Genomic DNA, 24,932 nt, shown 5'->3' with positions numbered 1-24,932 from the left:
TGTTGCCTATAAATGTAAAAAGGCAACTGATCAGGATCCTTTGGCCTAACGTCCATGTCAAACAAGTTGCTTACCTGAGCTAATCCCATTTGCCTATGTTTTGCCTATATCCGTCTACATCTTTCCTATCTGTGTACCTGTCCAAATGTCTTTTAAATGTGATAATTGTATGCACCTTAACTACTTCCTCTGGTAGCTTGTTACATATACCCACCGTCCTCTGAGCAGAAAATGTTCCCACTTCGGTTCTCTTTAAACCTGTTCCCTCTCACCTTAAAGCCAATGCCTTCTAGGTTTGCACTCCCCTACCGTGTGAGAAAGATGATGACCATTCATTTATCAATACCACATGTGATTTTGAACAGTGAAACCTCTAGTATCCAGCACCTTTAGGGATTGATGTCAGATAAGTGAATCTTCCAGTTGCTTGAGATTATGTGCTGTGTGATTGACAAACTAATGGCATAGTATGCCATTTCTAAACTTCTAAACTTTTTTTAACCTATATTTTCTGTAAATCTTTTTTCTGGTTGCTTGAATTCCAAATGTTTTATTGTACTTCTATAATGTGACCTCTCATCCCTCACAAAATGTAAATAGTTGCTGCAAGGTAAAAAAAATCTCCTGTGCAAAACAGCTTTGTTATTGGGTAAATATTCGCAAAATAAGTGGGATTCAAACTAATCTAATTTTGTATGTGTTATTGAATATTTTAAAGTAACTTGAAAATCTAGATGATTAGCAACCTCATCAGAAAGAAAACAGATCAAGTTTTAGATGTGTACTCCTCAATGCAGTTTAGGAATGGATTTCACGTGGAAAGATTAATTTTAAGCTATTTTGCTTTGTTTTTTTTGGCTATTGTCAATTTCTTATCAGCTCAAGTCATTCAAGCTGCATTTTCAATGTTTTTGGAAATGACAGCAAAGTCAAAAGGGACTTTGCAATCCACATCTGCCTTATTGCATTTTCTGTACTCCCCTTGTGTATCTCTGTTCCTCCTTTTCATGTATGCATAAAGCTAACTCTTGTAAACTAAGTGTTGGCATGTACTGAATTGATTTATGGAAACAAAAGTTATTTTTAATCAACTTCAAACATGAAAATAGAATCAAATATTAACTTAACTAACCCAAATTAACTCCCTTCTAATTCTAAGTGCACGTGTATGCAATGTGTGTGTAAATTCAAGAAAAGTTTTTTGGTTCACAGTTCAATCTCACTTCTTCTTCCAAGTTCTCTGGTTGCAGGCAATCACCATACTGTGCACAGAATTTAACATGTATAAACTTTATCTTGAAAGATAAATGTTTACTGCTCAAGAAGGTTCTTGTAGGGTTTGAAGAGAGAGATATTTGTTGCTCCAAGATTTCCACAACTGAGGTACCACCCCTAGTCACCTTGGGGTCTTGCTGATTAAACTTGCCCCATCAGGTCTTCTAGATGGTAACCTCTCTTCAAGCTACCACAGAGTTCCATTCCTTCCTCTATTTCAAGAGAAATGTCAGACAGATAGCACTTCCAGCCATCTACTGCTCTGGAACTTGCTTTCATCAGTTTCAAACTGTTTTCCCTAGATTGCACTTTTCAGTTACTTGTCAGTGTCCCACACACTGACTGACTGAGCTGTTAACTCCACTCTCTCTTTTCCAACTGAAACTCCAAAGAAAGTATGTGACTCATGTCTTGCAAAACACCCACCTTCTCCAGCAAACAGGAGTTCCTCCTTCTGCTCCCATCTGTTGTTATCTTAGGTAAACAATCGGGCTCCGTTGCATTCCCTTCCTTCCCTCCCACCTCAGCACCCCAGAGCCCCTGACGCCAACTCCAAACCCTCCCCTTGGCCTACTACCACACACCGGACTCCCTGGTGTGCATGCGTGATAGGCCTAGGGGAGGATTCAAGTCGGGACTCTGGCGTCGGAAGCTCTGGTGACCAGGGATTAAGGAGTCCGTCAACTCCTGAAGTGCTTCTATGAGTACTTTGCAGAAAGGGTACTGATAGACAGCATGAATCCAGCAAGACAATGGTCAAGCATTTTATGCGTTAGTTCAATTAACACCTACTTGTAAAAGGTGCTTATGTTTTCCAGAGATCCTGCAATGTGAATTTGTTTTAAAATGTGTGTATGTTTGTGACCTACTCTAAATCTTATAAATTTTCCCCAAATATTAATATTGTTACAAACTGGTCATTTTTTAAAAACAGTCCAGTAGCAACAGCAAATCATTTGTATCAATGTTTAAACAACAAGGGAAATCTTTTTAAGTATTAAAATAACGTCTAATTCTCACCCAAAAAAAAATGCTGGCCGCAACACCGCCGATCCCGGAGACCCCCCACCGCTGCTGCTGATCCCCGGGGAGGGTTCCCAGCCTGGTGGAACACACACTGGCGAGTTGACGGACTCCTGAATCCCTGGTCACCAGAGCTTCCGATGCCAGAGTCCCGACTTGAATCCTCCCCTCGGCCTATCACACATGCACACCAGGGAGTCCGGTGTGTGGTAGTAGGCCAAGGGGAGGGTTTGGAGTTGGCGTCAGGGGCTCTGGGGTGCTGAGGTGGGAGGGAAGGAAGGGAATGCAACTGAGCCCGAAGTCCAGCTCCTGCCCGGGAGGCCCCTCTCCTTGATGATGCCGGGACAAAGGATTCTTCCGACTTCTTTCAGCTAAGAGACCGTGGCACACAGTTTGAGAGGGAGAGTTGGAGAGAAAAGTCAATAGGGGAAGGTAAAGAAGAAATGGAAAGAGAGGGGAGGGAGTTGCCTGAAATGAGGACAATTGTCGTTCTAATTTCACGACGAGTGAATTTTTTTTCAACCTTTGATGTCAGTTCTGTTCCAGGAAAATTAGGTTTCTGATTTGTTTCAGATATCTTCATTTTACCGAATTAAAAAAAAATTAGAGAAATGAGGATATTGGAGTATCTGATTTCAGATAATTGGAGTTGCACTGCATTTAATTTGCCAAACCCCACTATATAGAGTAAAAGAATGGTTTTGAGTATGGTCTTTGAAATACAATCTTTAGGTTGTAGAGAACCATAGAAATGGAATTCTTTACATCATATGTATGCTCTGATCTTCAATTAGATTTTGGGTACTTCAGCACTGACAAATTTCAGGTATGGGGTGTGTGCAAGTCTGTTTCGTTGCTTCTGTTATGATCTATTTTTCTGGTGGTTTGAATCGAGACTTTGAAGTGCTAATATCATAATCTAAATAAATGGTTTAAAACTATGGGCATTTAGAAATAAAAGCAATTTGGCAGATGGAATAATCTGCAAGTATCAAGTTCAGCAGAGTGGAAAAAAAATTGGAATTTGATATTTCTTTGTGCCAACATTAATTTAGCGATTAGTTCAAGATGCTGCAAGCATATTTCTTTGGCATTTTTCTCATCTGAGTTCCCTGATTCATTATTGGACTCTTCATTCACTTTAGACATTCAATGCAAGATCTTCATCAATCTCTTTCACTTTTATTTCACATACTTGCCTATTTGTCATACTCAATCCTGTCCTGTTGATTATACTTCTTTCAAAAAAATTGAAATTTGTATCCTTTTTATTTTATAGTTGAAATGTGAGATAATTATTGACATCAATGCTGATCGACATAATATCCCTCTGTCTATTTAAAGCTTGTAATTTTTAAAAAGTATCCTGCTTGTTTTTATAGCATGTTGCATTTACATCATGCTTTAAATGGATTAAAATGTCTGAAGGAATTTCAGTTTGTCAGCAATTTGACTATGTCATAGGGCAGATGGACAAATCATTTTTGAGCCAATTGCCTGTTTTTTTCCTGCTTTCGTTTATAACTGTTCTGCAGAGTGTTGTAAGCTACTCACCCATTCCTCTGCTTGTATTTCTACTGCATTATTTCCTTTTGAATGAGTAATGCTTTAAAAACGTTTTGGCTGAGTTTTCTCTAAAATTATATAAATAAAACTGTAAATTGTTTTTAAAACACTTTAAATTGCAGTGGGACAGTAATTGGAGAAAATACAGCTGTGTAATACTTCTTTTCTCTAGATGGATCCAAAACTTCGCCCATCCTTTCCAGAAATAGTAAATGTGATGGAACAGATTATATCACAGCTACAAGAAGATCAAAATAGATGCATTAACAGTGAAAAAAGTATAGAGAACAAGCCAATTAATCTACAAAAAAGTAAGCATGGTCTTTTTCATCTAATGGGTTCTCAAATAACTATTTTCTTTCCTAGCCTCAACTTCCAGGGGATGGTGTAAAGAGACCAGAAACACTAGCAATCAGGAAATAGTCTCCCCTTCACCGTCCCGGACAAGAATGATTAGAGTGGCATTGTTTTTTTTAAATTTCAGTTATTGTATATAAAGCTTTTTGAGATCCATAAATAGATTATTCTTAAATGAGCATGTGGAATTGTCTTGCATTTTCTTAACCTGATGTAAGCTTGTATTAATGGCAGGAATATTATTGGAGAACGTCCCAAGGAATAGGATTTATGCACATTTGGCAAGTTGATCAGGGAAACATAAAACATGCCACACAGTCAGGCCCTTTGGCCCACAAATCCTAATGTTCCTCTTGCACAATCACCACTGGTGATACATTTCAGGCATCCACCACTTTAAAAAAAAAAACATGTACTCCTAAACTTTCCTCCATTCACCTTAAATGTCCTCTGGTATTTGATACTGTTGCCCTGAATAGATACCATGGCTTTGTGCAAGGAAAAAATCCTGTCTCATTAATTTGAATATTTTGAGGTAACTAACAAAAATCGATAAGGGTGGGCATTGTCTGTGTAGAATTTAGTCAGGCATTTGCCAAGGTCCTGCATTGTAGGCTAATCAAAAGGGTTAAGGTATATGTAATCCAAGTATCCTGCTGGCTAATTGGCTTGATGATAAGACATAGAAGGTAGTGTGGGAAGAATGCTTCTCTGATTGGAAGTCAGAGCTGCTGTACAGATTGGTGGTGGAAACATTTGTGACATACATCAGTTTTTTGAAAATGTTATTTTCAGACTCATGCAAGCAAACAAACAATACAGAATATTTTATTGCCACACAATATGTACAGAGTCCAGTATTTTTCCCTTCCCTCCACCCCCCCACTCCTCCCTCAACTTATACAAACGCACAATTTCATAAGAAAGTTAGGCTAGAAGTGATGGGATCCACAACCTTTTTCAAAGTTCAAGAACCCTGGGTGTTAAATAAACCATAAAGAGTAAAGGATAAACAATAAAAATGAAACTAAAAATTAAAATGTCATCTGCCACAACCCCAATTCACTCTCTTCTTTATATACCTGGCGGGATGGCTTGTTTGTTATTTCATTACTCAAGGTGGGGCGGTGTGGAGTTAGATCATATCTGTGCACCTATGTGCTTCAGATATGGTTGCCATACTTCATGAACATGTTGTACTTTTTCCTATCAAGTTGTAAGTAATATCCAGGGGAATGCAACTCTACATTTCTGTATTCCATTGTCCAATACAAAATTGAAAGTTGGCCTTCCATGCAACCGCTATACACTTCCTGGCTACCAACAAAGTGACTTTCACAAATTGAATCTGGTGTTTGGATGGTCTAAACTAAATATCTATGGCCGACAAAGGAACTCAAAGCACGTAAAAGCAAAAGGAATAATTCCTGATCCTGTGGAAAGTCCACTTTTGTAATTTTTTTTAGAATATCTCCTAGGTCTACCCAGAAGGACCTTACCTTTGTTCATAGCCTGGTTAAGTGCCACCTCCATACCAGATAGTGATGTGGCCAGCCAGAATCCTCTTCTCGAAATAGCTGTAGAAATTTGCAATTCTTTGGAGACATACCGAATTCCCTCAAACTTCTAACAAAATATAGCCGCTTGTGAGCCATCTTCACAATTTCATTGACATGATGGCCCCAAGATGGATCTTTAGAGATGTTGACACCCAAGAATTTGAAGTTCTGTACCTTCTTCACTTCTGACCTCTGGATGAGAACTGGTTTGTTTGATAGAGGAATATCAAATGTTTTGAGAGGGTAGATGGTAAGAATCTTATTTTGATAGTAGGCATATCAAAAACAATAGGGCATATGTTTAAGGTAAGAAGAAGTGAGTATTTAAGGTGGATTTGAGGGAACATTTTACACATTGTGGTTGATAACTAACATTTGTGTGGAGCGACAGGTGGGTAGGGCAAAATTGCAGCATGAGGATACGGAAGAAAAAAAAAGTAAAAAATACAGGGCTATAAGTTTTGTACTTAAATGCACATAGCATGAGAAATAAAGTGGATGACCTTGTAGTACAGCTACAGATTGGCAGGTATGATTGTATTTCATGAAGTCACCGCTAAAAGATGAATGACATTGGAGATGAACGTGGAAGGATACATAGTGTATCGAAAGGATAGGGATGTAAGCAGAGGGGTTGGTGTGGTTCTGGTAAGGAAGAATATTAAATCATTAGAAAGTGGTGACACAGGATCAGACTGTATAGAATCATTGTGGGTTGAGTTAAGAAATGGCAAGGGTAAAAGGACATTGTTGGCAGTTATTTACAGATCTTCAAACAGTAGCTGGGATGTGGACCACAAATTACAATAGCAAATAGAAAAGGTGTGTCATTCGGGCAATGTTATGGTAGTCATGGGGGATTTTTGATGTAAGTAGATTGGGAATACGAAGTTGGGACATGATCTCAATAGGGAGACTTTGTAGAATGCCTACAAGATGGCTTTTAAGATCAGCTTGTTGATGTGTTCAATGTAGGATTGGCTGTTGTATAATGGTCCAGATGCAATTAGAGTGCTTAGATTAAAGGGACCATTGGAGGGCAGTGATCACTGTATAGTTATATTCAATTTAAGATTTAAGAAGGAGAAAATAAAATCAGATGTGTTGATATTTCAGTGGAGTAATGGGAATTAAAGTGGTATAAGAGAGGAACTGGCCATAGTAAATTGGAGGGGGAGACTGTCAGAGAGGACGGCAGAGCAGCAATGGATGGAGTTTCTGTGAGAAATGAGAAAGGTGCAGGATAAATGCATATCAAAAAAGGAAGAAATATTCAAATGGAAAATTGTCACATCTATGGCTTACAAGGGAACTCAAAGCCAATGTAAAAGCAAAAGAGGACATACAAGGAAGCAAAAATTAGTGGGAAGATGTAGGTTTGCTAATTTTTAAAAAACTTACAGAAGAAAACTGAGGGAAAAGATAGAAATAGGCTAGCAAATATTATCCAGATACAAAAATCTTTTTTAAGTATATGAAGATAAGAGGTGAAAGTAGATATAGAACCACTAGAAATGACAGTGGAGAAACAATGGAGAAGGAGATAGCAGAGGAACTAAATTAATATTTTGCATAATTCTTCACTGTGAAGGACATTAGCAGTGTCCAAGGGTATCAGGGAAGTGAGTGCAGTTACTATTTCAAGGAAGGTGGTGCTCAGAAAGCGGAATGGTCTAAAGGTAGATAAATCTCCTGGACCAGACAGATTACACCCTTGGGTTCTGAAAGAAGTCCTGGTGGAAATTGTGGAAACATTGGTAATGATCTTTCAGGAATCAATAGATTTTGGCATGGTCCTGGAGGACTGGAAAATAGCATATGTCACTCCCACATTCAAGAAGAGAGGAGGGCAGTAAAAGGAAATTGTAGACTGGTTAACCTGATATCCACGGTTAGGAAGATGTTGGAATCGATTGCCAAGGATGAGGTGACACAATATTTGGAGGTATGTGACAAGATAGGCTAAACCAACATCGTTTTCTTGGGGGAAAATCTTACTTGACAAACCTTTTGGAATTCTTTGAAGTGACAAGAAGGCTAGATAAAAGAGATGCAGTAGATGTTGTGTTTTTGGATTTTCAGAAGGCCTTTGACGAGGTGCCGCACGAGATAACTTAACGAGATAAGCCCATGGTAAAGCAGGAAACGTACTAGTTTGGGTAGAGCATTTGTTGATTGGTAGGAAACAGTCAGAATACCATGATCATATTATGATGCTCTACAAGGGTCGGGGTTCCTTTTTTATGTTGTATATTAATAATTTAGATGATGGAATAAATGGCTTTGTGCTCAAGTTTTCAGATGATAGGAAGGTAGTGTTGAGGAAATGGGGAGGCTGCAGAAGGACTAAGGATTAGGAGAATTGGCAGAGAAGTAGCAAATTAAACACAATATCAGAAAATGTTCAGTCATGCACTTTGGTACAAAAAAATAATCAGGCAGTCTATTTTCGCAATAGGGAGAAAATTGAAATTTTCCAGATGCAAAGGGTTCTGGAGACTTCATGCAGGATATCCTGAAGGTAAACATGCAAGATGAGTCAGCGGTGAACAAGGCAAATACAATGATGGCAATCATTCAAGAGGAATAGAATATAAGAGGAGGGGTATGATGTTGAGGCTTTATAAGGCATCTGTGAAACCTCTCTTGGAGTATTGAGCATATTTGGGCTCCCCATTTAAAAAAAAAAAAAAAAAAAAAAATTATGTTCTGACATTAGAGAGGGTTCAGAGGAGGTTCACGAATGATTCCAGGAATGAAAGCTATCAGATGAGGAACATGTAATGGATCTTGGCCTGTAGTCATTGAAATTGAAGATGGGGTCTCATTGAAACATTTTGAATGTGAAAGGCATGGACAGAGTAGATGTAGAAAGGTTGTTTTCCAAGGTGGGAAAGTCCAGTTCAAGAGGGCATAACTTCAGGATTAAAGGGATTCCACTCCACTTGGAACAGAGATGCAGAGGAATTTCTTTTACCGGGGGAGGGGGGTGGTGTGTGAATCTGTGGAATTTGTTGCCATAAGCATTTGTGGATTCCAAGTTATTGGCTCTATCTCATGGAGAGATTTATAGTTTCTTGATTTTCCAGAGCATCAAAGGTTAAGGGAGAAGGCAGGACAATGGGGCTGAGTGGGGAAAATAGACCAGCTCATGATTGAATGGCATGGCAGACGATTGGTTAAATAGCCTTTTTCTGGTCTACCCTGCTAGAAGAGGTGGTGGAATCTGATTCAATCACCACCTTTTCAAGAAGTGCTTTGAGAAGGTATAGAAGGACATTGTGTAGGTAAATGTGATTAGTGTAGATGGGCAGAAAGGTCACTATGGATGTGCTGGGCCTTGGTCAGTTGTACAGCACAAGATCAGACCCAATGTATAACTGGGATAAATGCTAACATTGGTGAATGGATCAAGAGTGTATGGTTAAATTAGTTCTCAGTACAGTGGCTCATTTGTCTGTGCTGTGGGCTTACAGCTCCAGGGACCAAATATAGGAGCAGAAGAAAGCCATTCGGCCTGTGGAGTCTGCTCTGCCTTTCAATCATGAGCAGATCCATTCTCCCACTCAGACTTACTACCCTGCCTTCTCTCCATAACTTTTGATAGCTTGGCTATTCAGATAGCTATCAGATAGCTTAAATACACCCAACGACCTGTTCTCCACAGCTGCCCATGCTAGCAAATTCCATAGTTCACCACTGTTTGGTTAAAGAAATTACTCCGCATCTGTTTTAAATGTGTTCCCTTCAATCTTGAAGTTGTGCCATCGTGTTCTTGACCCCTGTACTATGGGAAACAACTTTGCCACATCTACTCTATCCAGGTCTTTCAATATTCAATATACTTCTTTGAGAATCCCTCCTCATTCTTCTGAACTCCAAGGAGAACAATCCATGAGCCTTCAACTTTCCTCGTATGCTAATCCCTTTCATTTCTGGAATTAGTCTTGTAGATCTTTTCAAATCCCAGCACATCCTTCCTTCAGCCCAAACCTGTATTCCCAAGTGAGGCCTCACCAGTGCTTTATAAACCCTCAACATCTTATCCCTGCTCTGGTACCATATTCCTCTTAATATGAATGCCAACATTGCATTTGCCACCTTCATCACCAACCCAACCTTTAGAGTATCCTGAATGAAAATTTTTAAGTCCCTTTGCACCTCTAAATTTTGAATTTTCTCCCCATCCAAATAAGTCTGCCTTTTTATTCGACTAAAGTGCATGATTTTCATTTGCCACTTTGCCCATTCTCCTAATTTATCTGTCTCGCTGCAGCCTATTTCCTCTACGGCTCGGCTCCCTCCTCACTACGGCTCGGCTCCCTCCTCACTACGGCTCGGCTCCCTCCTCACTACGGCTCGGCTCCCTCCTCACTACGGCTCGGCTCCCTCCTCACTACGGCTCGGCTCCCTCCTCACTACGGCTCGGCTCCCTCCTCACTACGGCTCGGCTCCCTCCTCACTACGGCTCGGCTCCCTCCTCACTACGGCTCGGCTCCCTCCTCACTACGGCTCGGCTCCCTCCTCACTACGGCTCGGCTCCCTCCTCACTACGGCTCGGCTCCCTCCTCACTACGGCTCGGCTCCCTCCTCACTACGGCTCGGCTCCCTCCTCACTACGGCTCGGCTCCCTCCTCACTACGGCTCGGCTCCCTCCTCACTACGGCTCGGCTCCCTCCTCACTACGGCTCGGCTCCCTCCTCACTACGGCTCGGCTCCCTCCTCACTACGGCTCGGCTCCCTCCTCACTACGGCTCGGCTCCCTCCTCACTACGGCTCGGCTCCCTCCTCACTACGGCTCGGCTCCCTCCTCACTACGGCTCGGCTCCCTCCTCACTACGGCTCGGCTCCCTCCTCACTACGGCTCGGCTCCCTCCTCACTACGGCTCGGCTCCCTCCTCACTACGGCTCGGCTCCCTCCTCACTACGGCTCGGCTCCCTCCTCACTACGGCTCGGCTCCCTCCTCACTACGGCTCGGCTCCCTCCTCACTACGGCTCGGCTCCCTCCTCACTACGGCTCGGCTCCCTCCTCACTACGGCTCGGCTCCCTCCTCACTACGGCTCGGCTCCCTCCTCACTACGGCTCGGCTCCCTCCTCACTACGGCTCGGCTCCCTCCTCACTACGGCTCGGCTCCCTCCTCACTACGGCTCGGCTCCCTCCTCACTACGGCTCGGCTCCCTCCTCACTACGGCTCGGCTCCCTCCTCACTACGGCTCGGCTCCCTCCTCACTACGGCTCGGCTCCCTCCTCCTCATCTGCAAATTTAGCCATAAAACCATTGATTCCACAATCCAAATCATAACGTGCAGTGTAAAAAGAAATGGCCCCCAACACTCTCTCCTGTGGTACATCACTGTTAAGTGGTAGCTAACCAGAATAGATTTCCTTTATTCCACACTCTGTTCTCTGACAATCAGCTAATGCTTTACCCATGTTAGTGTATTTCTTGTAATTCCATGGGCTGTCATTTTGTGAAGCAGCCTCTGTGTGGCACCTTGTTTTAAGAATTTTTGAACAACATCCACTACATGTCCTTTGTCTAGCCTGCTTTTGGTTTCATCAAAAAAATTGCTGCAGGTTTGACAGGCAAGGTTTTCCCTTTGGGAAACCATGCTGACTTTGGCCTGTCTAGTTATGCACATCCAGGTAGTCTGTAACTTCACCCTTAACAATCAACTCTTAACTTCCTAACCACTGATGCTAGGCTAACAGGTCTATAATTTTCTTTTTGTTGCCTCCCTCCTTTTTTAAATAGTGGAGTGACCTTTCCAATTTTCCATTGCACCAGAACCATGCCAGAATGTATGGATTCTTGGAAGAACATTACTGGTGCCTCCCTAATCTACAACTTTCAGATCCCAGCTGCATTCTGTCTGGTCTGGGAGACTTGTCTACACCTTTCAGCTTTTCAAGCTCCTTCTCTCTGGTGATTGAGTGCACACACCTCCTTTCCCTGATCACACCAATGAAATAATATGAAGAAGGACACGATTACTTGATAGATTTGTTCTCAATTGGTCTGAGATGCAAATTTTTAGTTTGAGGGTACCTCTTTACAGTTTTGATGTTTGATACAGAATTGTAATGTAAATGTGGTGATGTGACTAAAGAAGGTAAAGACTCTTTTTTAGTGAGGAATATAGGAAGTAGGAAGAGTAGGCCATGGCCCATCGAGCCTGCTCCGCCATTCCAATACGATCATGGCTGATCTAATTTATGACCTAACTCCACCTACCTGCCTTCTCCCCATATCCCCTAATTCCTCTATCATGTAAAAATTTATCTAACTGAATTTTAAATATGTTTAATGAGGCAGCCTCAACCACTTCCCTGGTTAGAGAATTGCAAACATTCACTACTCTCTGGGGAAAAAACTATTTTTCCTCTGTCCTAAATCTACTCCCCCGAATCTTGAGACTGTCCTCTCGTTTTAGTTTCCCCGGCCAGCTTAAAAAACCTTCCTACATCTATCCTATCCATACCCTTCATAATCCTATATGTTTCTATAAGATCTCCTCTCATTCTTCTGAACTCGAGTGAATACAATCCTAGATGATTTAATCTTTCATCAGAAGTCAACCCCTTCAACCCAGGGATCAACCTAGTAAACCTCCTCTGGACCGTCTCCAAAGCCAGTATATCCTTCCTCAAATATGGAGACCAGAACTGGACACAGTACTCCAGGTGCGGTCTCACCAGTACCTTATACAGTTGCAACATTACCTCCCAACTCCTGAATTCAATTCCTCTAGCAATGAAGGCCAACGTTCCATTTGCCTTCTTAATAACCTGCTGCACCTGCAACCTAATGTTTTGCGATTCATGCACAAGCACTTCCAAGTCCCTCTGCACAACAGCATGCTGTAGTTTTTCACCCTTTAAATAATATTCAGGACTTGTCGAAGACTTGTGTCCCTCTGAGGAATAAACAATGGACACTGTTTGCCTTTTCCATCCATTGAACTAGTTAGTCATGGTTTCAACTTTGCTGAGGTGAACAGACCTTATCTCGCTTGTTGGGAGCATCTCTAATTTTAAATCATTTGCAAATGTATGTTGCAACATTAAACCTGATCTTTGGATCAATCAAGCTTGAATGCTTTACTTCAGCTGATCTTATTCCCTTTTCTTTTTGCTGTCCTTCTGACATTCTCTTTTTGGGCAATCATTTGTTCATACTGAGTGTCTTGAGCACTTGATGGCAGGCAACAGTTGATTTGGGATTCTGCTTGCACCACAATAATGTGCTTTAAATGTATTGAAAGTGAAATATTGTTTCTCCACAATGGGAAACAATGTGGATATGTGGCTTGATGGCTCAAAAGCATCGTGTTGGGATTTATCCGATTATTTTAATTGATCCTTTCACACACCTGTTATGTTCTTTCAAGAAGAATGACTTTACGTGGGTTTATCAGTTTCCCGACTTTATTTCCTTGTGTTGCTTCCACTGCCTCTAACAACGTCCATCTGTCTTCAACTAACAATAACTGACAATGCTCATGAATGACTCCCCTCACACATCATTTCTGGGTTCTGGACAATAGCATATGTTGTATGCTGGGAAATGTAGTTCTTATTTACATTGTCCCCCTTTTAAAAAAAACAAAAACACAATACTATGTCTTTATAACAAGCATATTTACAGAGTATGCACAAGCTACAGTCGACGAGACAGCTATTGCCCATCATTGGTTTTGCAACAATCACAAAATGTACCTTCATTTAACAGGCAAGGCTTCTCTTAAAGTGGTATTGTTTTTCTTTGTGAGGTTTAACTGGGACAAATTTCACACCAGCAAAATGTCAGCCAGTCACACGAGCATTGAACAATATAAATATTGCAGCAAAACTTGTCTTTAAAAAAAAAAAAAAAAAAATCTGGTTCTCATGCCTGAGGTCAATGTTCTTGGTCAAAAGATGCAGAAGTTGTTTTCTGTTCTGTTCTCTAGATAGTTCAAGTCTACTCCAGCAAGTTGACTGCTTTTAGAGTATTCTGGCTCAATTTTTGAGAGTGTCTCTTGAGATCATCATATCCTCAGTTTTGTGCAACTGCAAATGCTTGTACTCCCAACTGTGCTCTGCCCTTCATGTTGGCCTTGTGCTTGATCAAAGCATCTGCCACACATCCATCCTCAATTGCATTCTTCACTGTTAACATTGACCACAGCTTTTCCAAGACAGCTGTCAATTCGTGGTGGACCTTTGTGCATGTTGATGTCCTGGTAACATTGATAAGAGTCTCTCTACCCATTTCTTTGGATATTTTCACCTGCTCCAGTATGTCCAGGTCTTTCTGATATTCTTGCAAATGGTGAGCCTTCTCATCCTTCAAATGACTGATTTCATCCACAAGCTTGGAAATTGTGTCCTGGGCATTAGTGAGCTTCATATTATACCAGTCTTTTCTATTTTGCATCTGGCGTTCAAGGGGTTAATTTGTTCCCTTCAGTGCATCAATTTCACAGGACTTGCGGTACGAGAAGCAGGATCAGTTATATCGGCCAGCTCTTCTTGTAATCCTCCAATCCTATGAAATTTTTTTGAAAGATAGATCCTGACTAAGGCTCTCAACAGTCCCTGCAGAATCTTGTGTCTAACTTTCCATATCTGAAAATGGATTATCACAAGCCCAGAGGACCCATAAACCCAGCAGCAATAGATATTCACCAAGACAAATGGTTACTTAAACAAAAGTTGCTTTTAATTATCTTTAAACATGAAAATAGAATCACACTTTAACTTGACTAACCTAACTTCCTTCTAATTCTAAGCGCATGTGTGTGTAAAGTTCTTTCGTTCACAGTCCAATCTCACTTCTCATTCCTCCAAGTTCACTGGTTGCAGGCAATTCTTATACTGTGCACAGAATTTAACATTTATAAAGTTCACCAAGCTTTGGTGCTTGAAAGGAAAATGGTTACCACTCAGGAAGGTTCTTGTCAGTTTTCAGAGAGACATTTGTTGTTCCAGGACACCCACAACTGATTCCTTTTTAATCAGCCACTCCAGTGTCTTTCCACAAGCTTGCCAGCTTGTCCTGTTCCAGTCCCAGCTGCTTCTGCCGGCTGCTGTATGTGATCTCTGTCTCTTCCCCACCCCCGCAACTCCAGACAATCTGTGGCTTTGTAAACAACAATCCATTAGTGAAGTCTGTTCGGCACTCTCCAAAGCTCTTGCAAAAGCTGTTGAGCCGATATGTCTAGCATTAGCAGAGCTCCAGTATTTCAAATAAGATCTGTTTTAAAGTCTTTGTATGTAACCTACTCTAACAAACCTTTCCTAATTTATCTCCTAAAAACATATCTATATACTCTGTCACAGGATCAAAGATGGGTCTGAGGTTTGAACATTGTGTCAATTCGATTAAGTGATTCTCTTGAAGCAGTTTGTACAAGGGACTTCTTTGATGGAGATGAGAAAAGTAATTATTTTGGAAGAAGCTCGAAATAAAGATTCCATCTCAGTCTTCTGGCCTGCAGCAGTCTGTAGGGAATTCACGAAGAATTCCTCCATTTCCTCGTCCAGTGAATATATTCTTCTCTTGGTATCCCCACCTTGCAAAGTGATGATTCTTCCTACATTTGTAGCATGACTTTCCATCGTTTACCTCCGCACCTGCTGCATTTTCTGTTTCAGCTTACCACATTGTTTTGTCATTGCTCTGGGGAAACTCCTGGTGCTCTGCCTATCCACCTTCATCACATGCACTGCCGTGTCTGTCTTGTGCAGCTTCTTAACTTGTGTTCGTGTGGTTTCTGCTGCTCTACACATGCTCAGCCTTTTCCAGTGTCAAATCTTTTTCATGCAGTAGTCTTTCTCTGTCCATTATCTGGGATTCTGCAAACTATTCTGTCTTTAATGAGTGAATTTTTCAAATCTCCAAATTCACATGAAATTGATCAAAGCTCTTTTCAGCACCTAATAGCCTGAATATGCCTGAGATTGTTTGATCTTGGAAGCTAAGGAAACTCAGGACTGGTCAGTACTTGGAGGGGAGACTGCCTAGGAACACCAGGTGCTGTAGGTTTCTTTTAGCGGTGCTGGATAAAATGGCGACACTCTGTCTTCCTTATCATCGACAAAGTTAAATAATTTAATATGTCCTACATTTTTTTTAATTTTTAAATTTTTCACACTATGAACCATACTGACCAAAATACACAAACGTTTCCCTCTTGAATATACAGTGTCATTTTCTCCCTTTTTCCCCCTCCCTTACCTCCCTCCTTCACCCACCTCCCCTCCCGCTCAACGTTCAACATATATGAAACATTAAACCCATTAAACAATGTCCTCACGCAATGAAAATAAACAAGAAAATTGTGTCATCTACTTTTACACACTGGGTCAGTTCATTTCGTCGTCTTCTTCTGTCATTTTAGGTGGTGGAGGTCCGCGGAAGGACTTCTCTGTTGTGTTCCATGTACGGTTCCCAAATTTGTTCGAATACTGTGATGTTATTTCTTAAATTATATGTTATTTTTTTTCCAATGGAATACATTTATTCATTTCTATGTACCATTGCTGTATTCTCAGGCTATCTTCTGATTTCCAGGTTGACATAATACATTTTTTTGCTACAGCTAAGGCTATCATAATAAATCTTTTTTGTGCTCCATCCAAATCGAGTCCAAGTTCTTTACTTCTTGTATTACTTAGAAGAATGATCTCTGGATTTTTTGGTATGTTGCTTTTTGTGATTGTATTTAATATCTGATTTAGATCTTCCCAAAACTTTTCCACTTTCTCACATGTCCAAATTGCATGCACTGTTGTTCCCGTTTCCTTCTTACAGCGAAAACATCTATCTGATACTGTTGGGACCCATTTATTTAACTTTTGGGGTGTGGTGTACAGCCTGTGTAACCAATTATATTGTATCATGCATAACCTTGTGTTTATTGTATTTCTCATAGTTCTGGAGCATAGCTTTTCCCATGTTTCATTCTTTATCTTTATGTTTAGATCCTGTTCCCATTTTTGTTTGGGTTTACAGCTTGTTTCCTCGTTCTCTTTCTTTTGCAGTTTGATGTACATGTTTGTTATAAATCTTTTAATTATCATTGTGTCTGTAATCACATATTCAAAATTGCTTCCTTCTGGTAACCTCAGCCTGCTTCCCAATTTGTCCTTCAAGTAGGTTTTCAATTGGTGGTATGCAAAGATTGATCCGTGAGTTATACCATATTTGTCCTTCATTTGTTCAAAAGATAATAATTTATTTCCCAAAAAACAGTTTTCTATTCTTTTGATCTCTTTCCTCTCCCATTCTCTAAAGGGAAGGTTATCTATTGTGAAGGGGATTAGTTGATTTTGCGTCAATATTAATTTCGGTAGTTGATAATTTGTTTTTTTTCCTTTCTACGTGAATCTTCTTCCAAATGTTGAGCAGATGGTGTAGTACTGGTGAACTTCTATATTGCACCAGCTTTTCATCCCACTTATATAGTATATGTTCAAGTACCTTCTCCCCTATTTTATCTCGCTCTAATCTGGTCCATTCTGGTTTTTCCCTTGTTTGATAAAAATCTGATAGGTATCTTGTGCTGCTCTATAATAATTTTTAGTTTGGTAGCTGTAAGCCCCCTTGTTTGTACCACTCTGTTAATTTATCTAGCGCTATCCTCGGTTTCCCCCCTTTCCATAACAATTTGCTTATTATTTTCTTTAGCTCCTTGAAGAATTTCTCTGTTAGGTGAATTGGCAACGATTGGAATAGGTATTGTATCCTTGGGAAGATATTCATTTTAATGCAATTTATCCTTCCTATCAATATTAGTGGTAAATCTTTCCAATGTTCTAAGTCATCTTGTAATTTCTTCATTAATGGCTGATAATTTAATTTTTATAGATAGCCTAGATTATTATCTAGTTGAATACCTAGGTATCGGATTGCTTTTGTTTGCCATTTAAATGGTGATTCTTTCTTAAACTTTGTGAAATCCGCATTATTCATTAGCATCGCTTCACTTTTATTTGTGTTGATCTTGTACCCCGAAACTTCTCCATATTCCTTCAATTTCTTATGTAATTCTTTTATTGATAATTCTGGTTCTGTTAAGTATACTATGATGTCATCTGCAAATAGACTGATTTTATATGCCTTCTCTTTTATTTTTATCCCTCTTATTTTCTGTTCTTATCAGTTCTGCCAGTGGTTCTATAGCTAACACAAACAGTGAGGGAGATAGTGGACATCCCTGCCTAGTTAACCTGCTTAATTTAAATACACTGTCACTTTCGCCAATGGTCCCTATATAATCCTTTAATCCAATTAATATATTTCTCTGTTAGGTTGAACCTCTGAAGTACTTTGAATAAATAATTCCATTCTACTCTGTCAAAAGCTTTCTCTCTGTCTAAGGCAACCACCACTGTTGGCGTCTTGTTTCCTTTTACTGCATGGATTAAGTTAATGAACTTACAGATATTGTCCGTTGTGCATCTTTTCTTAATAAATCCAGTTTGATCTAGTTTTACTAGTTTTGCTACACAGTCCAAAAAGTTTGCTAATAGTTTAGCTATTATCTTATAATCTGTGTTAAGTAGAGATATTGGTCTCTACAATGCTGGTGTTAGTGGATCTTTCCCCGTCTTTGGTATTACTGTAATTATTTGCTGTTTTGCATGAATCTGGCTTTTGTGTTTCTTCAATCTGGTTCATTACTTCCAGGAGAGGAGGAATTAATAAGTCTTTAAATGTTTTATAGAATTCTATTGGGAGTCCGTCCTCTCCTGTCATTTTATTGTTCAGTAGATTTTTTAATATATCCTGTATTTCCTCTATTTCAAATGATTTTATTAATTTATTTTGCTCCTCTTCTTGCAATTTCGGTAGTTCAATTTTAGCTAGAAACTCATCTATTTTGTCTTGTTTCCCTTCATTCTCAGTTCAATATGATTGCTTGTAGAATTCCTTGAAGTTTTCATTGATCTCTGTTGGGTTGTATGTAATTTGTTTGTCCTTTTTCCTTGATGCCAATACCGTTCTTTTAGTTTGTTCTGTCTTAAGCTGCCAAGCTAGTATTTTGTGCTTTTTTTTCTCCTAGCTCTTAATACTTATGTTTTGTCTTCATTATATTCTTCTCCACCTTGTGTGTTTGTAGTGTTTAATATTTTATTTTTGTCTGCCAATTCTCTTTTTGTTGTATCTTCCCTTGTTGCTAATTCTTTTTCTGTACTTGCTATTTCCCTTTCCAGCTGTTCTATTTCCCGATTGTAGTCCCTTTTCATCTTAGTTACATAACTTATTATCTGCCCTCTGATAAACGCTTTCATTGCATCCCATAGTATAAATTTATCGTTCACTGATTCCGTATTTATTTCAAAGTACATTTTAATTTGTCGTTCAATGTATTCTCTAAAATCCTGTCTTTTAAGTAGCATGGAGTTTAATCTCCATCTAATGTCCTCCAGCTCTATTGCTAATAACAGGGGTGAGTGATCCGATAACAATCTAGCTTTATATTCAGTTTTGCTAACTCTCCTTTGGATATGGGCTGACAACAGGAATGGGTCTATCCTTGAGTATGTTTTATGTCTACCCGAATAATATGAGTATTCCTTCTCCTTTGGGCGTTGTCTCCTCCATATATCCAAAAGTTGGATTTCCTGCATCGATTTAACCATAAATTTGGTTACTTTGTTCTTTCTTTTGTCCAGTTTTGTCCATCTTTGAGTCCAAATTAAGGTACATAATAATAAAAGTAACTACATACGGTCACAGATCATGATTAAACATTAACACTCACAGGAGAAGATTATGGAGAGATGGCTACTTTCTTACAATGATGGGTGATGGCAGCACCCCTGACCCCGTGGCCTTCCCGCTCGCTTCCCCCCTCCCTCCCGCCTACTTCCTTCCCCCTCCTTGCTGGGTGATGACAGCATCACTACGCTAAAACTGGAAGTTCACAGCATTATACTTTCAGTTGGCTTCTTGGTATGTAAATATGAGTTGTTCGTAAACCTGGCATTTTCAACCTGTGTACTGCCTGTAGACAATTTCGGTTTTCCATTGGTCTCTGCCATTTCACTAAATAAATGTTTGAAGTATTTCCAATTATCAGTTAGATTGCCAGTAAACTGCATTGGTGTGGGAGGACTTAACCATGTTTAGAAACCATTTTCTTCTCTTGCTCAGACACTTTGACACCTAGTTGTGCTTGTTCTTTAAAGAAGAACGACTTTGTGCATTTATCAGTTAACCTATTTTATTTAACTTGTGTTGCTTCCACTGCCTCCAACAACTTCCAACTTTCTTCAACTGACAATGCTCGTGACTCTCTTCATACATCACTTCAGGGTTCTGCCCAACTGCATGTATTGTATGCTGGGAAATGTAGTTCTTATTTACATACATAATGACACAACACCCTATCCTCATCTGATCCCATCTCATCTGATTGGGTTTTAATATCTGCATATATTTGATTTTAGTTGGATTCAAATTTGGATCATGAAGAGAGGCATTTTTGCATTCAAAACTAATTTTTCTATATATAAAAAAAAATTGTGCCTGGATTGCTGAATACTGTTTCCACTATGATGTACTTAAAGTAGACTCACCACAAGGATCAGACTTTGTCCATTGCAATGGTGTTGTAACTTTTATTCAATCTTTATCTGGGTTGCGCGTGTGTTTTAGTTATAACTACTTACAGAAAAGACTGACAAGAGTTTGATTGTTTTGTCATTTTGCTGCCACCTGGTTTAATATGGAATCATACTACATGTATAGTGTATTTAAATTAGGCATTAAATTGAATCTGGTTGGTTTTAATATTCTTTGTGATTTTTTTTGTAGGTGCTGGAGAAAAAGGACAGGCAATAAAAAGGTGCAGTCCTTTAGTATTTCCAAGCGATAAGATTCCACCAAAATCGCCTCGGCCTCGTCGTAATATATGGCTTTCTCGTAGTCAGTCTGATTTCTTTACCCGAAAAGTCAGCCGGAAGATTAATGTCCAAGATCCATACTATACTCCTAGAAAGGGAACTTTGCACAAAATTAACCCCTTTATTGCGAGACAGGACTTGAAAGGTGGAAAAGTAAAATTTGTTGATACACCAAGTAAATCGGTAATATCACTAACATTTGACCTGCCTTCACCTGAGTCTGCAGACCACCTGTTCACTTCAACTTTTCAAGCCAAACAGAACTTTGCTGGGGATTTTCAGGAAACTTTTCTTTCTGAGCGACGTTATCGTTCCCTTCCAGTTTCACCTGATTTGCCAACAAAAGAATGTCACAGTTTTGGGCACTTTTCATTAGCACTGGGGAAGTGTGACCCATTGCAGCAGGGAACAGATGTGAGGCAGGAAGTATTGAACTGTTCTAAATATTGTGTGTTGGAGATTCCACCATTTAAGTACAAAAATCAAATGCAGTCATGTCTGCCATCAGAAGAATTTGATGCTGTGGAGTGTTCAGGGAGCAAGGATGTACCAGAAGTAAATGATCTTTGTACAGTGAGCAGGACTCAATTAAAGAGCAATGAAAACTCAACTCTTTGTTGTCTGGAGCACCTGCATTGCAATTGTATAACAGGCTGTGATGAGCCAAATTTAAATGGTATATATCACAACTGGAATAGTTCAAATTCTGGTGAAAAAATGGAGGAGCAAGAAATGCAGAGAGACATGTCAAAATTAGCAATCCCTGAACCCAGATCCTCATTTAGTGTCAGTATTGCACTGGAGCAAGATGAGATGGATCCAGGTAGCCATGCTGTTTTTCCAACTGGAGTATCTGACATGGAAGTTCATTCATCTGTGGTGCTGACTCCATGCATGACTTCAAATCCATGCCACCTTCAATCTAAATGTGATATTTGAAGACACCTTTATGGATATTGAAGAGGTCTCAAAATAATATTTTGTGCTTAATGACAATTGAATTAGTTTCATTTTGGCAGGAAGGATCTGAAAAATCTCAAAATCCAAAGCAGTTTTCAAACATCTGGGTAATGGTACTATGGATGTTAATCTATTCTGTTTAATCATTTAATACTTGGTGGGAGGCCAGTATTATGAATTGTCTAATTTATTCAGGTAAACCTTTTCTGTCTTATTACTAGTTAAACATTTTATGGAAGTAGCTTTCTAAACCAGCCAAAGGTAACTTCTAAATATCACCTGTTGCATATGCAATATCTACACCAGCACCTTTCAGTATTTGTGGGGTTGATTGACCAGTTTTTTTCTCAACTTGAAAGCAGGTTTTAGTATTTTAGTAGCCTTTCCTCTAAAATCTTTTGCATCATCTATGGATTTCAATGATCATGTTGGATTTCCAGTTAAAATCTCTTTTTAAAAAAAAAAAACAACTGAGTTGTGTTTTCAATTGTGGGCTATTCTAAGATTTATCCCAAAATATTACACTTTATAAGAACTATTTAAAAAAATCTATTCAATCAGATTTTTCTTTGTGCCTAAATTCTGCCTGATAGTTCTGTGTACATTTAAGAATAGTTTGCAATTCCAAGGGTGCCAGCACATAACCAACCATGTTGTGTAAATCTGATTTTCTGTGTCTACATAAATGTTGTTTTTGACTAAATTTAAGTTTGCTCAAATTGACAAAATGAATTGACAAAAAAAGCACTTCATCACTTTTTCTTAAAGCTTGAAAGATGCTACTACTGTATATTTTGTATTTCAACCTGGGCTACTGTAACTGGAGTTGGATGTATTGCCTCAATGTGTCCTGTACATAATCATTTATGATGCGTCAACTCGTAGGATTAATGCAAATAATTTTAAATTTGCAAAAAGTGTATTTATCTTTTAATGTAATCAGTTTGATTGAGATTTTGTTTGAATTTTTAGTCTCCTCTGAAAATGTGAACTCTTCCTATTGTAACTGGCTACTGTGCCATGGCTCAAATATGTTTGTGTTTTCTGCTTCCTTCCTGTTACCCCATTCACACGAACTTACACAGATGTTACCAGTCCACCTCGTGGAGAATCCATTTTATTCAAGCAGTAGGTTAGATTTTAATAATGGATGTAAATTACAGAATTATAATTTTATTTTTACATCTTTGTTCAAAGGAGAACTGGATCTGATTTCTTTTTAAAATATTCAAGAAAGTAAATTTGTCCATATAATTTACACCTTAGCCATTGTTATGGTTACCTCACTAATGTATAGTTCAAAAATTATTCCAGAAATTTCTGCATTTCACTACATTGTATGTACAAATCTGACAAATGAACTCTAATCAGATTTGACATACTGTAATGAACAGAAAGGGAATACTGGTATAATCCCATTTTATGAAACTAGAGCATTCCTATGAAACCTTTCGTAAGCTGAAATGGCATAAAGCGAAGACCCATTCACTATTGAAGGGTTTTTTGTAAAAGCAAAAACCCATTCAAATCTGCTCATAAAGTGAACACAGGTTCCCTTGTAAAAATGAATTTTCGTAAAGCGAGTATTTGTAAAACAGGGTATACCTGTACGTTACCACATTTTCAGACCCATGAAATTTAATTAATCAGCATTTTTTCTAATTTATTTAATACCATTAGTTTAGTTTTTCATTTGTGTGCATATTTATTTATTTTTAAGTGATTTGACAGGATTTCTTTTGCAAAACATCCAGTTTGACCAGCCAAGTTACAGTATTGTGAGGAAAAACAGTCCAGTGTTAATATGCTTACGCTGTTTTTAAACTGAAAAGTGTGTTTAATTCCTAAGTTGATTTGGCAGGTTTGCCATTTACTTTGAATCCTGTTTGATTTCAAAATCCCATGGATTTTTAATTTGTCTTTAAAATTTATGTTGAATGTACTCTTGGGACTCTTTGAAGGAAACCAGTCAAATCCTCTACAATTTGGTTTATAATTTTTAAAATTCTTTAGATTGTGTTTTTTATTATTATTATTTTCAATGTCCCAGGTTTGTAAGGTTAGTGCACAATTTGAAATGTTACGGTGAAAATATCTCCTGTTCACTTTTGCTTCTGATTCATGACTCATGATAACAGAGTGGAAATGCTCTTCCCAGTTTTGATTCAATTTCCCACTTTCTTCCCCTCAGACATTGACATAATTTGCACTACGTTATTCACCCTAACTTTGAAATTGCAGTCTTGTGTGAAGGGTGAAAGTTCTGTATAATACTCTTCCAGCAGAAATTTACCTTGTACTTTAATGAGCTTTACTTTTAAGGTAGCAATTTGCCTTGGTATCATCTTTCATTACCCAGTCTTTAGATTGGCCCTGATTTGGGTTACTGTATTTAAGTGAGAACACGTGTGACTTTGTATTGGCAAGAATGCCTCTTTCTTGTGGTTTGTTAAAATTGTGTTAAATTGATTGTTTCCATGTTGAATGTAAAACAATTTGAAACTAAAACTCTGTGGATTACTTGTTCCAAGCAGCCAGAAATGCTACATTTTTAAACTTCATCCAAATCTACCATTGAACTATAAACAATGAGAGAAATATTGCTCAACAAAAACACCAACTATATTTCGTCAGGAATGGAATGTGTTAGCACTGAAAGCATTTGGGATTCTATGCCCTCCTTTATAATCCTTGATCTACAATAAGTAGTCCACGCAACTGAGTTTTGGACATGCCTCACGTATTCAAGAAGCGTTGCCCAAAATCTGCTGGGTTACTACCACACTTAAAGAAAAAAATGAAGGTAATGATTGTTTAGTGGATGTTTTGGTTTTTCACAATGTATCTAGAATGTGCATAAGACCTCATTTGTATATTTTAAATCAATTGAAGAATATTTCTAGAAATGTCTCCTAAACTTGGTACATAGATGTGTGCACAATATAAATGTATATGCTTGTTTGTGGCATGCTACATGTGTGCACTATGTAAAATTACTGGAACTTTCTAATGTTAAAACAATTGTGCTTGACCCTCTCTAAATGACAGCTAGTCTCCTCTCCCTTAAAGATTGGATCCCATTTTCTACCTACCATTTTAGACAGTAATGAAATTACACAGGTATTTGAATAGTATATTAAGTTGCTAATTTTGATGTGAACTTCACAATTACATTTTCATTTCTGAACTGAGATTGTTGCTATTTTACACTCACTAAGTGGAACAGGGTTTAAAAGGGATTATTCTGGCTTTCTTTCCTTGTGTACAAACAAATATGGCCATTTAGTACTG

General features: G+C 38.9%; 1 protein-coding gene across 5 annotated transcripts in view; it reads left to right on the top strand.

Moving 5' to 3' along the window:
* Nucleotides 1–24,932, top strand: part of tesk2 (testis associated actin remodelling kinase 2) — a 76,678-nt gene that overhangs the window by 49,254 nt on the left and 2,492 nt on the right. For all 5 annotated transcript variants that reach the window (XM_069938802.1, XM_069938799.1, XM_069938798.1 and 2 more), the window contains 2 exons: nucleotides 4,037–4,175; nucleotides 20,593–24,444. In XM_069938802.1, the coding sequence (XP_069794903.1) occupies nucleotides 4,037–4,175; nucleotides 20,593–21,620 (1,167 nt within the window). In that variant the 3' untranslated portion in view covers nucleotides 21,621–24,444. The remainder of the gene's footprint in view (nucleotides 1–4,036; nucleotides 4,176–20,592; nucleotides 24,445–24,932) is intronic.

Source organism: Narcine bancroftii, chromosome 5 (genome assembly GCF_036971445.1).
Source record: "Narcine bancroftii isolate sNarBan1 chromosome 5, sNarBan1.hap1, whole genome shotgun sequence".
NCBI classification, from domain to species: Eukaryota; Metazoa; Chordata; class Chondrichthyes; order Torpediniformes; family Narcinidae; genus Narcine; species Narcine bancroftii.
The sequence above is the reverse complement of the archived record's forward strand: the minus strand, read 5'-3'. Positions and strand labels throughout refer to the sequence as shown.